The sequence below is a fragment of the Chroicocephalus ridibundus genome, chromosome 7 (genome assembly GCF_963924245.1).
Source record: "Chroicocephalus ridibundus chromosome 7, bChrRid1.1, whole genome shotgun sequence".
Lineage (NCBI taxonomy): Eukaryota > Metazoa > Chordata > Aves > Charadriiformes > Laridae > Chroicocephalus > Chroicocephalus ridibundus.
In genome coordinates, this window is record NC_086290.1 from 57729220 (window position 1) to 57744803 (window position 15584).

The 15584-nt window shown below is 42.2% G+C and overlaps 1 protein-coding gene across 3 annotated transcripts in view; it reads left to right on the plus strand.

The window, feature by feature from the left end:
- Positions 1-6543, plus strand: part of MYL10 (myosin light chain 10) — a 32832-nt gene extending 26289 nt beyond the window's left edge. For 2 of the 3 annotated variants that reach the window (XM_063341423.1, XM_063341421.1), the window contains 3 exons: positions 87-165; positions 5215-5263; positions 6028-6543. In XM_063341423.1, the coding sequence (XP_063197493.1) occupies positions 87-165; positions 5215-5263; positions 6028-6126 (227 nt within the window). In that variant the 3' untranslated portion in view covers positions 6127-6543. The remainder of the gene's footprint in view (positions 1-86; positions 166-5214; positions 5264-6027) is intronic. The other variant, XM_063341422.1, reaches the window with a different exon arrangement.
- Positions 6544-15584: the final 9041 nt, after the last annotated feature.

A 15584-nucleotide genomic window follows, 5' to 3' on the forward strand; every position in this document is an offset into this window, starting at 1 on the left:
TTTTCAAGTGAATGCAATTACTTAGCAAGTATTCGGCAGCTATAGAAATACATCCAGGCTTCTAAATTATATTTCATTAATTTTAGGCACGGACCCAGAAGAAACCATTCTGAATGCTTTTAAGATTTTCGACCCAGAAGGAAAAGGCCACATAAAGGCAGACTAGTAAGTTTATTTCAAATCCTTTTAAAAGAATAATAATCATAACAATAATAATAATAATAATAATTGCACAGGTTTAAAGAACTGCTTAAAAGCCATATTTTTCACAGGGTTTTAAGAGACAGAGGAACTGTCATGCGGAGAAACATTTAGCTTTGTAAGCCAGAGTTAAAAGTCTGGACTATTGTATGAATGTGTTTGTATACCAAAAAGAGATGTTATTGTCTTCAGACATTGCAAGAGGCAATGGAAATATAATCACATGTAGGCCATTAGATAGCCTTTTTTGAAGGTCTGGATATAAATCAACACATGACTCTTCGTAGATTAACTCCATATGTAAAATTAAAATGAATGTCTGGTGCCTAACTCTCAGAGTGCTTGACTAAAATGGGAAAGCTAGTCCCCTTTTTAAAAAAGTGATCAATTTAATTAACTCTGGGGCATGGATTTAGTGAGGACCTTTTCCTTGTTATGAGTTTACTGTTTGAGCCTTCTGCTTCTAGACAATAATTTGCTATAAATTTTCACTAGATGTGTTGGGAGCCAAATCAAAAAATACTATTAATAATATGGCAATTATTGCCAATATGGCTATTTTTTAAATAAGGAGGCAGGACTTAATTTGTACTTACAACCTGTTACACCAACGAAGCAGTGTAAAAGGACTTTAAGTGCTAATTGCACAAATGTAAACCCTCATTGCGCTGCCAGAATGGTGTAAGGAGGCCTTCAGGTAAATAAGATAAATGATATCAAATCAGGGCAGCAGATGAGGAGGGCTGACCTATGGCTCCAGTGAAATGCTTTATGTGCCTAGATTTATGCATATGCTTAAGTTCCTTGGTGAATTTGGGGTCTATACTTTTACTGCAACAGCCATTTCAGGTAGATTTTATAAAGCATAGTATGTATAGGAAGGTCATTAGGGAACCATGAGTTACAAAATTGTATTTGCATCAAGGAATTCTGCTAATGTTGTGATATGGTAAATGAAAACTAAACCTATTGCTAGAACCCCTGAGGTGAAGTTTTCTGTGACACTATCTGCAATTATTGATGTTGTGTGAAAGTTAGTTGAAAATACAAAATTCATGTACAGTGTTTCCTTCCGTTACCAATATGCTTTTCTGTGACAGTGGCACTTAATTCCCAGTGGGTATGAGAGTCCTATTATGGTAAGCAATATGCAAAATAAAAACAGAGAGGCAGTCTTTTCACTAAGAACTTCTAAATTAATTAAAACACAAGTGGATGTAGCAAACAATCAGAAAGAACAGAGGGTTAGCAGTCATACTGATTTTTTGGGGGTTAACATTATCCAAACAGCTTGGGAAGAACAGTCAGAGAAATACATCAGAAGAGATTCAAACAATCAGAATAAAATGTAGCCTGTTGCCAAATAGGCCAGATCACACAGTAGTGAAATCACAACCATGAAATACAGCTTTCTGATAATACAAAACCCATGAAATGTTATATTTCCCACCACTATCTGTAACAATATACTGCATACAAAATCTGCAGCTTGCCACCCTGTGTCCAGTTCTACATTCCTTGGATGCTGGAAGCCAGTTGGAGTTTGGGGCAAATTAGGAATGCAGTATCACACTCCAAAATTAAGATGAGAGAGAAATACTTTTATTTTTCCTTGATGGAAAAGGTCAACCTTGTCCCCACCCCCACTGCACTGCTAACATTAGACAATTGTTTTAGTTCATCACCACAACAGAGCATAATGTTTACTTATTAGACCCGAGGGTAATGTTGATCATTACAGAACAAACCATTAAATCAATTCCGTGAATGTCTTTGAGGTTTAACTTCTATTCATATGCTTCCAAAATTTAGACATTTGAAGGTTTTGAAATAATTTTTATGTTGGCTCATACAGCCATTTCAATATGACAGTTAATGTTAATAAATAATATTTCTCCATATTAAAAAATCCTGGAATGTTTCTCTCCAAAACCATCCATGTTGACCTTTTAATCAGAACTTCTTTTTATGTTCATGGAGTTAACATCCTTCTGGGGATTTTTATGTCTCTTCCCTCTGCGTGTTTTCACCTCTAGTCTGGAAATGACTCACTTAGTCCATCTGATGGTAGCTGGGATGGCGTCTTCTAACCTTTCCAGAAGCTCCAGGAGTTTAAAACTTACTTCCAAATTCAATGACAGACTTTGTTTGCCTGCATCATTACACCACATAAAATCCTTCCTATAGCATGATGTCAAAAAGGGAAAATGCTTTAGGTCGGATTCTCAGCTGGTGTAAACTGGCATAGCTTTTGGAAAGGTTACATGATTCAGCCCTAAGTGCCATTCATTGGACAACGTGAGTCAGGCCAACATCAACTGTGTCTAATGCTGATGCCAACAAAACTTTTCATATTTGTACCAGATGAAAACGGATCCAGGGAGTTTACATGCATTCGGGACCTTTGGAGGTTAGTTTGGCTGAGCGAGGGATGTTTCTCATCGTAGTTGTAGAGCGCTGCTCATTTCAACTCACCTGGCTTTCTCCAAGAGAGCACTGTAGAAAGGGCAAACCCAGTGGGAAACAAAAATGTCCCAGAGATTTCACAGATAATTTAAAAAAAAGGTTTTGAAAACACAGGAATGCAACAAAGTATTTGTAACTGTAGAAGGAACTGATGGCAGCCAGGACAAGAGATAACATTTAGACTCCTACGTCGAGGCAAATAGATACTCTCTTTTGCTGAGAAGACTTTGATTTTCTCTTTTTTGAGACGCAAATAGTCTTTAAAAAAGAAAACAACATACACAAAGAAAAAAGTGCATAATCTCTAGCTTTGGAAATTGTGAGTGTTAGTTTCCCTATAAAATAAATAATGGAAAATGTGCATAAATCCTTAACTCAGTCCTCCTTCCTTATAAGTGTGCCAGAGCCTACTGGGCTGTGCATCAGAAGATTATAATTAGATATTTGATCTTTTCCCCTAAATACTTTAAGCATGTGAATAGAAGACACATAGTGCCCAGATCTCTTCTTAATTCAGATCTGTTTGTGATGAAGTTTATTTGTGCCATCTGACAAAATCCCTGCAAGTGCTTCCTTCTATTCACCAAGCTCCTTCCTGTATCGCGCTTCCTATTTACATCTGCTAATGCCGTTTGCCCCAGTGCACGTATATCCAATAATCAATTTATGCTGATGAGAATGATCTCTCTACTCTTGCACCCACTGAGCATTTGAGAACTCCGCTTCAAAAAATACAGTCACAAAACAAATGGCCAGGATAAGAAAACAGAAACAGCAATATGAGAGGAAGAGACAAAGAAAGGCTTTGCTAAATAAACAGAACGGTAAAGTAATGCAGGAAAAATATATACAATAGCTTCAGCTCTGTTTGTGACTTCAGAGTATTTCCCAAAACCTGCATGGATACCTTCACTGTTGTCCTTGTGGGTAAGATCCTTATTCATTACCCAGAAACTTCTTTTTTCAGTTTTCCCTTTCTGTCCTTCCAAACGAGCACTTGACATCAACAAGAAGAGTGTACATGCCTCTTAGGCAAATTGGGATGTGTCTTTGTTGTAGCCTTTTACTGGAAAAAAAATATGTGTGTCAGAGATATGAGAAAGTACAGTTGTAGCTTTGCCACCAAAACTACACTTCTATCTGCATTCTTCACTGGAGATGCATGGTGTGTGGGAGCAGAAAGGGAAGCTTTATTATTTTGCCTGAATACCTGCATCCACAGTAGGTGAATTTTGCTCATATAGAAGTGCTCCTGTGGAACACATTGCTATTATTTTCAATTGCTATCCTGTGGCACAATTGCTATTATAAATAGTTTTAAATATTCGCTTTAAAAAGAAGAAATAAATATTCACTTTAAAAAGGAGAAAGGGCTGTTTCTATAAGAGCTATTGCTCTCCCCACAACAAAGTCTTCAAAAAAGCAGTCTTTTTTAAAATCTACAAAATAAAACAGATTTCTATACTTGTTTCAGCTTTTGTTTTTGTACAACAGACTGCTCAGCTGTTATCACAGGTTCATAGTCTGTTTTACCAATCTAGAAAAAATCCTAATAATGTATAAATATATTTGGTAGTAACTAAAGGAGACAACTCTGCCTCTTCAGCGTGAATGGAAACTCTCTGAGATTACTATAGGAATTCTCCTACAGGAAGGGGACATCAGTAATGCAAGTGAAAGGGATGTTTATGTGATATAACGAGATCATACTGGTGGATGTTCTAGCACATTGTGCGTGTACTGCCCTCAGCACATGAGTAAGTGGGTGAAGCATAAAGACATTTTATCGAAAGGGGTTAGACGAGAAACAGTAATCATTCTTCCTGGCAGCTCTATTCACCTAGAATCTTAGGTAAAAAAATTACACGCTCAACTGACTTCCCACAATGGGTTTGAAAACAGAGGGTAAATCAGCTGAGAGTCTGTCCCCAAAATATTCTCTTTGATGTAATTGCATAGGATGCAGATTGTGTGTGGGATAAGCTCCTTGTTACAGTGCTGTAACTCCAGATCAAGACATTGTACCGTGAAATACAACAGGTCTCATGCAGTTTCACAGCCTCCTCTGGGAATGACTGCATGCAAATAAAGGGATTCTCAGATGATGATTCGGGATAGCTGTTGGAGTTCTCTTTCAAGTCCCCTTTCGCATTTCATGCTCTGTTCCTTTCATCCTCAGATTTTACAGAAAATATTCTCTCTTTTGGTTTTGTTAAGTGATCCAAACTTTAAACAGCAAGTGAGAAACCCTACCATTTTAGGTTAAGATAAGCATACAAAATTGCTGTATTTCCATTAGAGTAATAACCTTAAACAATTTTAAACCTCTATAAAATGTCACAAAAGCAAAATATGTTGGCAGAGCGAGGCATCGACACTGATGGGTGCCCACAGAAAATCTCTTACAATATCATGTAAGGATTAACAGCTCTAATTTATGCGGTCACACAGATTTTCTTTCATGCAGCTTCAGGAGGGATCTTGCCATCTGAATTGTCATGTGCCATTATCACCCTCTAATCAGGTTATTTCGTTTTATTTGAACAGCATCAAAGAAATGCTTATGACACAGGCAGACCGGTTCAGTCAAGAAGAGGTAAGGACCTTCTCCTTTACTCAAAATAGGAATCTATCTCCAGCTACTATTCAGCAATAAGTATTTGCCCCTCATTAAATGCATGAATTCAGCTGAAATCCAGACTGAGAGAAAGTCAATGCCAGCTCTCGCAATTAGCAACAATTCAAAGCATCTCTTCTGAATAGCTCCATGGCTAAATCAAAGTCAAACAGATTCTTTGGACTTCCATCCAAGTGTAAGCATGGCCTATCTCTTGCTGTTCTTTCCTATGGTGAGCTGGGCAACGGATTTACTAGAGTTCGAGTGGCTTTGGGTGGGGACTGTGATCTGGTTTCCATTTCTGTGGGAGTTATTTTGTTTGAAATCTGAAATGAGTTTTGAAATGAGGTACTGACTTTGTGGTTTGTGTGAGACTGAACATGGATTCTGCTGGCTGGGAGGAATTTAGAGGGACTTTATATTCAGAAGAGGAGAGTGAGTGGAAATGGTTCATAGCAAGAACAGAATGGAGTACAGACTGTAGTAGATTATTTGGCCAGGGCTTACCTGGATTTCAGGGAGAGCTCTTTTTGACAGGGAACTTGTTGGGATCCTAGCAGGACTGTATTAACTAGTTGTGTCCTAATTCCTGTCTCAGTTTTACTGAAGCTAAGGAAATATTTTCCATAGTGGTTAACGGATCAAGGCAGAAGGGAGATGAACTGGGTTGAAAATGAAAAGCAGTACATGTTGCTGTCCCACAGTCCTCTGTTTGTAACACTTATCTCCTGTTTGCCTGGCAGATCAACCAGATGTTTGCTGCTTTCCCTCCAGACGTCTCTGGTAATCTTGACTATAAGAACCTCTGTTACGTTATCACCCATGGTGAGGAGAAAGACTAAGAGGAAAGAGATGAGCTTCTCCTGTCATGATGCACCAAGTTATTTCATAATGGTTTTGTGTGCAAGACAAAGGGCTAAACATTCAGTATGTGAAGCCATGTGGTCATCAGAAGAGAACCAATAAAACAATTGAAATTAGATTAAAGTTATTTAATGCTCCTGTTTTTATAAAAGATGAAAATACCAATTTTGTGAGTTTTTTCCCATCCTTTTTTTTTTTTTTCTTTCTGTCAGTGGTTTGAAATGGAATTTTCTTGATGAACTGGTGCTTTCGTGATTTATTGACAATCCTAATGTTCACCAGATGGTCCATTGGGCACTGCAGCATTGCTTAACCTCTTGTCTTTTATACATAAGCTCCATGTGTTAATTGAGAAATCCTCTAACTTATTGCACCAGGAAGAGTATTTGGTAAATAGAATTCTGTTCCATTTCACAGCCCCCAGCAATGAAAGTGTAAATAAAACAATCTTAAGCTCTTGTGAATATGCAATATGCCCTCTCCGTCTCAGTGATGTGGCCAGTTTCACAAGCCACTTGACTCCTTTGCTTTGGTGCAAAAGCACAGAAATAGTGGAATAGTGGCTATTTTTCTCATAGTAAAATTTACCTAGGCACACTTAGAAATCATCAATAATGAATTTCCCCCTTCAGAAGTACCTTTATTATGTGTAGGAGGTTGTCCATGAAATAACGACACCTAGTATTTCACCCGGTGGCCATTAGCCTTGTTTTACAGGTGAGGAACGCACTGGAAGGATGTGTTTTGTCAAAGATCGTCGAAAGCCTAGGGACAAAGACAAGAAAAGAACTCAGGAACTGTAGCCCAGGGTTACACATGAAAGCAGACTGCCTCTCACTTTTATAATCCAAGAGCAGCATAGTTTCTAAAATGGGCTACAGTTTCTTGTATTTGGACTTCTAGGAATTGGACATATTCTCCCAATGTGGAATATTGCGTGAATACTTCCTGCGTGGGAGTCAGAAGGATGTTGCAGCCAAATTAAAACAAGCTTCTGCTGTTTTAACAACTAATGAAAATGGTTTCCTTTTGCATCAGTGTTGCTGGCACCACAGTCCCACAGACATTGAGAGGAAGTAACAAGCCACTTCTTTTCTGTTTCCATCTTAGTCTTTGTAGAAAGAGACCTTGAAAGCAAGGTGTCAAATCCTGCCCTCCTCAGGAGGGGCAGAAATTACACTAAAAAGCTTTAGCATCTGCATGATGCGGGGATGTGACATTCCTCCCCACCTGCGTTTTTTGTTGTTCCAGCAAAACTTCACTCATATAGAACAACTGGGATGAGAAGGCTCTTAGTAGACACAAAGTTGACATAAGGAATCTCACCTATGTCCAGGCACGCTGAGCATATTCCTTAACAGCAATGTTTTTCTAGTAAAAGTAGGAATTCCCAATTGTATCTACCAGTAATTAGCTCTCTTAAAAATATTAGTAGACACAGCTAGAAGCAAAATTCGGCCCTTTCTTGCATGAATCTTGCTGAAGATGTGGAGAGGGCTTTAACACTTCTTGCCATATGCTCCTGTAACATTTGGAACAATTGCATGGTCACCCAGACCCGTCCCTCCCAACAAGGCGTGCAGCTTGACTGGGCTTCAGGGACTAGCAAAACCTCATGCAATGCAAGAGACTACATGATCTCATTTTCCACCTCATGGCTTGTACACCAGAAGCTGAGCTTTCCTGTACAAGCACAGTTCTTACCTCTTTCACATGATGGCTCTTTTTTCCCCAGAAAGTGTTTTTCTTCATAGGTGTATGATGACTGCTTATGGGATGGGGTTGTAGATAGGCGACGGGAGGTCATCAAGGTAGAGGATTTTTGGTGGCACAGTAGAAAAGATGATTTATGAGCTTCTGCTTTAGGCTCTTACACAGACCCAAACAAGTGACAGCACTTCCCAGCAAAAACCAGAGCTGCTTATGGGAGAGGGCAGCAAAATGGATGTTTCATTTACAGACTTCATTTGGAAATTGCTTGAGTGGTGGGTCTGGAAAATGCTCTTGTAGGTTACAAACACATATGCAAAGTCTAATACTACCTTGTATGAGCTCCACAAAATCACATGCCCAGCCAAATGAGTCACTCGGGCATCAGATGTCAGAGGTTGCTTATGGTTTTTGCACCATTTAAAGATTTCAGAATGAGACTGAAGACTAGATAAAATGGCATATACAGACTTACCTTTAACCTTCAATCTAGAGAGGTTTATTTTTCCTCATGCAAGCTGTTAGGCAAAAACTTGGGAAAGGTGAAAAACTTGAAAGGTGAGGTCACATTTTTCCAAAGCATGCACATTTTTTGATGGGTCCTTTTTCATCTGTAACTGCCTGGTTACATGACTTCTTCAAGGGCAGCTCTGTGGCTTCTTCGGCTGATGGAAGTCTAGTCTGAAAAGTTCCACATTCTCCCCTTCCCCTGGCTGCACCCCATCCCTTCTTCCCTCAGGTCAGCACTAGAGCTCATACACACACACACCAGGTACTGACTGAGAAGAAACCTCCCTGCTCTTCAGTCACATCAGGTCCCTAAATTGTCTTTCCTGTCTGCAACTGTGAGGGACCTGAGTGCACTAATAGGCCTTAATGGCCTTGACAAGTCTCACCAAGATCCTTTACCCACACCTGCTGCCTGTGGGCCCAAAAGCCCCATTTAAGCTCAGCCCAGGGTCTTCAAACCTTTCTTGAGCTACACTCCTGGACCTACACTACTCCTTGGGCCTTCCTTGTCAGTGTGGACCTGCCTGGCAATCACCGAACTGTGTATGACTCTGGGAACTGTCACTGGATGTAACCCTGACCTGCAGCTTGCGTTTCATCTTGATTTTGGACCTGCCTCATTATCACAGACTTGCCTGGTGATCTGGACTCTTGAACCTGACTGCCGTCTTTGGCCTTGCCTTGCTTGGATATTGGTGAAGTCACTTTCCTGCTGGCCATGTTACCATGCCCTGCTGCAGGCTCCCTGTTCCTTAGGGAGCAGCCGCACTCTAATAGGTGCAGATGGGGCAGGAGCATGGAGCTGTGGGGAGGATGGAAAATAGGACCACCTTAGTGCAGATTAGGTTGAGCTAGGCTTTGTCTAGATGAGCGATTTTTTTTTTGGAGCAGTGCAGTTTAGAATCAAATCACTTGATTGCCCCTTACTTACCTTGAACAACCTGGGTAGCTTTTTTGGAGGAAGCTGAACCAGTAGCTCTGCTTGAAATTTGGTCCAAATTCCCTCTAATTCCTGATGGGGATCAAACCAGGATGTGGGCTGTGAGGTCCTCTAGCAGCTACCAACCATTCATGCACCACCAGAGTGCCCTCAACCACCCGGAGCTCTCATGACACTCTGAAGTGGTTTGTGTATGTAAAGCCCCAAGTTCCATGCGACCCTACCTATTTGCCTTCAGGTTTTTTGCAGTTCTGCTGCTCCTTCCTCATTGGTGCACTTTTCTCTTTGCTTAAGATCCATTTCTCCCTTTTTTTCCTGTCTGTTGCCCTAGAATTACTGCACTTCAAGGACATTGCAGCAGACATGTGCCTATTCAGACTGCTTGAAGAAATCTTTGGGTTGGGCTACACCACCAAGCTTGTTGGTCATTTGGGCTTCTGTATCTTGGGCTCTTGGACCATCATGCAAGAGAATATGGAGCTGTAACACTCCCCTTCTATAAGGGGGAAGGACAAATGTTCAGATAAATATAATGAAAATATTACAGGCTTGTTCTAAGAATCTTCATCAATCCCAGTTTTGTTTCAGTCTCCATTTTCATTTGGGGACGGAGAGCTGTGCTTATGGGCTTGGGATGCAGATTCAAATAACTAAAGGCAACAAAGAGCTAAGGTTAATTCACAAAAACAGATTCTCACCAAGCATCATTAAAATGATCAGATGGGAATTGAACTTGCATGAACCCTGGCAGTTGCTCTTTAGTGTCAGCCCTTTCACAAACAATTACTATTTGGATGGGAAAAAACAAAGAAACAGTGTAGAATTGATAATGTGTGTTATTAACTCTTAAATGTTTAATCCTGTAAACCTTTCTGAAACCTTGAGAATGGGTAGAGCAGCCTTTGAAATACACTGTCATAAAAGGCAGGGAAAGGTTCTCATGAGTTTCCCCCAGCTTGTTGTTCCGCTTGGAGGCAGGATCGTCGTTAGAAATGTTTTTCTGACCTGTCTAAACTTTCTAGGTAGCCTCAAGTCCAAAGCTAGCCTTATATTTATGCATTTTTTCCCCCTACCATCTAACCTAAATCTTTCTGTCTGCAAATTAAGCCAATTTCATCCTTTGCATCCTCTTTGTAATGAAGGTTAGCACACTGGAGGACTGTTTAGTTTTCCTTTTTTCAACATTCTTTTTCCAACTTTTCCTCTCAGCAACCTTTTCTGCAGTTCTAATTCTTCTTCCTCTCTTTAGGATTACCTTAAATTTGTGCATGTTTTTCTTAAAACATGGTATGCCAACTTGGACACAAAATTCCAGCACCAGCCAGAATGGAATAATTATTTCAGGGGTTGGTTATCTGTAAAAAAACAAACAAAGCAAAAAAACCCCGTGATTCAGCAGCAGTGAAGGTTATGTATGTTTCTAGGCAATGTGGGTAAAAGTTTATTCCAGACATCTCTCTCTCAGTAACTGCTTGCTTCTGGTCCCCCTGTAGACTGTTCTGTCTATCCCAGAGCCTTCCTTAGATCTGATTCCCCTCTGCCTCTGTTGCCTCTGTTGGTAATGTGCCGGCATGAGTTACCTAAGGTCATATATTGAATTTTCACAAATGGTAAAAAGGTGCTGATTGTCTGAAATACGAGTTTTCTGTGTGAACATACAATGCCAATACTGTTTAACATTTTGATTAATGACCTGGATGATGGGACTGAGTACAACAAATCCATACTCTTCCCAGTGGTGTCCATTGACAGGATGAAAGGCAATGGGCACAAACTGAAATGCAGGAAATTACATTGAAACATTTTCCACTATGATGGTGGTCAGATATTGGAATGGGTTGCCCAGACAGGTCGTGGAGTCTCCATCACTGGAGATATCCCAAACCCAACTGGATATGGCCCTGGGAAACTTGCTGTAGCTGATGCTGCTCTGAGTGGGAGATTTGGTCTAGACTATCTCCAGAGGTGCCCTCCAGCTTCAATAAGTCTGTGATGCTGTGATGTTACATACGGCAGCGTTGTTAATACAGCCCCAACAACATGTGCCTTTTACTGGGTTGACATATGATCAATCTGTGCTGCACTTTGAACCTCAGATCTTTTCCTGAGGAACTACAGCCTAACCAATTACTCTCTGAATTTTACTCGTGCCTTTCTTCTAACATGTAACGATCTCCACTGATCTTTAATTCGTTCTTGTTGATTTTCTATCTCCCCTTCAGTTCAAGGCTGGTATGAATTCTATCCCTGTCCTCCAAACTCCAAGTAAGTTGCCTTAGCTTGCTGTCCATCATCCACAAATTTTGTATGTGGTCTCTGTTTTGCCCTCCAAATTGTTAATATTGAACGGTATCTGACCCTAAGACAGTCTTTTCCTCTCCTCTTTCTTCTCCCTTGTCATCCTTGAAATGCTTTCTGATTTTTAGCAGTGATAATCCACGCTGGATGTGTTTTTTAACTGTACTCTAGGTCGCTAGTCTTTAACCTGCCTGTAGGTAACTATACAGAAAAAGTTTCTCACCTGAGGGCCTTGGTTCATTTCCTCATCAGTGTTTAAGTTCAGGTGGTCATCAGCAAGATGTTATCTATGAACCACAGACAGCCATATCTCTCTAAGTCATCCTATGATAATGCTTATACTCAATAATGGATTTCCTACTATGAATGGGGGGAAACCAACTTCAGCAAAGTTGATTTATACACAAGAGCAAACCCACTTGGATTCCTAAAGGCAAGCCCATGGCTTGCACCAGAAAAGACTCCAACTCCCACAGCCCTGGTTACATGGCTGGCGCTGACGACTTGCGAAGGAACACTTCTGGGCATGCTGATGCCGTGCAGAACCCTGTGTACAGCTACAGAGTCTGATGTCCCTTGTCTTTCAACATGCTCTTATGCCCTTTTCCAAACTCAAGACTTCAAGACTTCAGAAGGCATAAGAGGGGTTTCACATTCAAGGAGCCAGACTTGGGATCCTTGAAGCACATGTGGGCGCTATTTGAAAGTATAGTTTTCTGACATGCAAACCTGGAAATTTTTGTTAGAGTTAGATAACTTGGGTGATTCTCATGCGTATTGACTTAACTTTGGCCGCTTAAATGTAGTGTATATTCAAGGAGGCTTATCTCTGCAGGACTTCTCTTCAGTGATTGAAGGGAGAGAGGTCCTTGAATAGGCATTTCAGGGCACTTAAGTTCATCTCTCCTCTCATGCAGCCTCTGCAAGCATCTGTCTGACTCGGCTAATTATAAAGCAGGGGCCTAGGAATGCTAACTCAGGTATTTAAGGTCAAGCATGGCAATACCTCCTTGAGCCCTTATCTGGGGAAATGTTGCCATTTGTTACTGTCCCTTTTGGTTTAAATAATTGCTTAACATTTCTTTTGACCTGAGGAACATCAATTTTTGTAAAATATACTAGTAAGCTCAGTGTTTGGTCAGTTGCTTCAGCAGGAATACAGAGCTCAGATGCTAGGACAGGCAGGAAATTTTTGTTACAATGATTAGAAGACAGTAGCTGCCCTTTGATAGGGTGAGACCTTACGTGAAGGGAGATCCAAACAGCCAGAGGACTGAAAGAAATAAGTAAGGTAAGAACCATCTTGGCTGAGGTCACATAGCAAGTAGGTAGAGTCAGGATCAGCCATGTCTTCTGTTGACCAGTAGCCATCGGCTACATCCCTGTTCCAGATGCTGATCCTGCAAGCTGACTCCCAACAAATCTCCTGATGGGCTTGACCAGGTATTTGCTAGAGGTGTTACAGCTTCTCTTTTTTATTGCCACAGGGAGCATAAAAAAAAGCCATGTCTGGAGACAAAGCGTGGTTATTTGGATAGCTGTGAATGCTGCTCACCAAGCTCAAGCAGCAGCCAATTTGCACATACCTGTACAGCACAGGGCTGAAGCTGCTTCTCCTTCAGCTGACTTGCAGCGTGTTGCTGACAGCCGTTTGATCCCTGCTTTGTATGGGCTTTGGCTCCTGCACGAACCTCCCCGCACTGCACTGAAAACTGGTGTTGCTCAGTGTGTCACAGGCTCACGTGGTTCGAAGAGAAGTTGCTTTACAGAAAGAAGACTGGAGAGGATGGGAGGTAAATTCACTTCTCCTATCTTGTCCCTTTAACTTTTGGAAGCTGCAGGTACCATCACACCGGTGACGAGTAGAAAGTTCATTACCAGAGGGAATGGGGTGGGGGCTTCCAACAGGCCAGAAAAAGATAAATCTCCACAAATTTACTGGTAAGCTACTGCCTTTAAGCTATCACATGTAAAAAGGATGCAGTTTAAATAGCAGCCAGAAAGTTATTTGTAGAACAGGAATTAGCCCGTTTCAGCAAGGATCCCTGCCCTCCCAACTGGGCTGAGGGTGTAAAGGCTGTGACAGAATTTAGTGCTTGGAAAAATAATATTGGTGTGAATCAAGTGCTGAAGCAATACAAGTATCCGTATTTTGTCTGGAATTGCGAAAAGCCTTAAGGAAATATTAGTGATTTCTTTTTAAATTGGTGTTACAGTTCACCCAAGTTTGTACAAACAGCAGCACGCAGGTAATGCTGAAACACTGCGTGCTGCCCTGCTTTTCCTGGAAAAGATGGAGAAGCTTAGTTTTGTTCCTGGGTTAAACATGCAAGTGTGGTAGCTGGAGAGGGAAAATGCCCGAGTCTCTCGTGGCATGGACGTGGCTGGTCTGGGCACGGTGAGCCGAGCTTCCCCTCAGCCACGGCCATGCTGGTGGTAGGGGTGGCCCTGCTCCGCAAATGGCGGCGGGTTTTGCCTTCCCCCTGAGGGGAGGCCTGCTGTTCAGGGCACTTCCCCCAGCATGGCTGACACCTGGAACCTTCCCGCACCTGTGTGGGGCCGGGAGGGCGGCTCTGAGAGCTCCAGCCCCACAGGTGTGGGGGATTAACACTAACGGGCTCCGCTCTGCCCCCAGGAGCCACCTCCAGAGGAAGGGCGGGAGGAGAAGCTGCTGGGCGCAGTCGCGGGGGCTGCTCTGCATCTGCACACAGCCCGGCTCCCCCACAACCGGCACGGAGGAGAGGCCTCGGCATGCCAAGGTAAGCCGCTGGTTTCTTCCAAGCAGCATATTAATTAAGAGTGTGTTTGAGGCCTTGTATCAACCCAGGGTTTGTGCCTGGGGAACTGGTTCTTTGGGAGAGGTGGGATGGGGAGGTTGTGGGCCTTTTCTTGTTTTGTTTTGTCTTACCTTGGCTGTGAATGACTTTCAGTGCCCTGTTTAGTCAGCTGTGTCTGATTATATAAAGTAACCCCCTGGCTTTTCCTATAACATATAAAGCTTATCACCTTTTTCCAGCCCCTACAACACAGCGTGCTCATTAAAGCACCCCTCAGTCACTGAAAAAACAATCACCTGCTTTTAGTATTAAAGATCTCCTGTGTTTTGTGCCTGCTGGTGTCGGTTAAGCCCTGGGGACCGAGGCGCTGGGCAGCGTGCTCCCACCGGCAGGGTCTGGCCGGCTTGTCTGTCCACATACCTGCCTGACAGAGCAAACTTTTAATCCTGTTTTTTCTATATGGCTCCCTCTAGTTATGTTTTAATAGCAAGGTAAAAACAGTGGAGAAAAACAGAGCAGAGTGCCTCGAAGCCCCTCTGTCAGTGATCCGCCATGTTAGAACTGGGAGGAAAACACGAGGCCTTGGTCAGCTTAAATGCTGTGGGTGTTTGTGGCATCTTGTTGAAGTGCTGAAATGAGGAGTAGGGGTTTTGGTGCTTTCTTTTCAGCCAGTCTAGTGAGGGATGGCCCAAAGGATACTTCAGACCTCTGAAGTGAGGAACGAGGTCTGAACCGGCTCCTGAAGAAGACACCCCTCCTCTCGTGACCTCTATGTTAGCTGGTAGCTAAATTCACCAGCAGATTTGGGTGACTTGAATGAATCCAGCCATTCAAAACTCTTCTGATCTAACTCATTGCTCCTTCATGTACCAAGGCACATTTCTTCTGCTTTGGGTTAAAAAGAAAACCCCAGTGCTGTGGGGCAGCACGGGGGTCTCTGTGGGGGAGTGCCGGTCAGCCCTCCCTGTGCCCCCAGTGCAGGGTGGCCCACAACAGCCCTGTAGGCTCCTCTTGGGCTGGAAAGGTGCAGATAGGGGGAAGACTTTGGGATTTGGGAGCAGCTAGTGGAGAAGTAGTTGAGGGTTGAAGCAGAGCTTCAGCTGCCTTTTGCAAAGGCAAGAGCAGATGTTCCCAATAAAACTTCAACTCCTTAGATGTGGGTGCTTGGCCGATAACAAACAGCATGAGCAGGCCCTGTGCT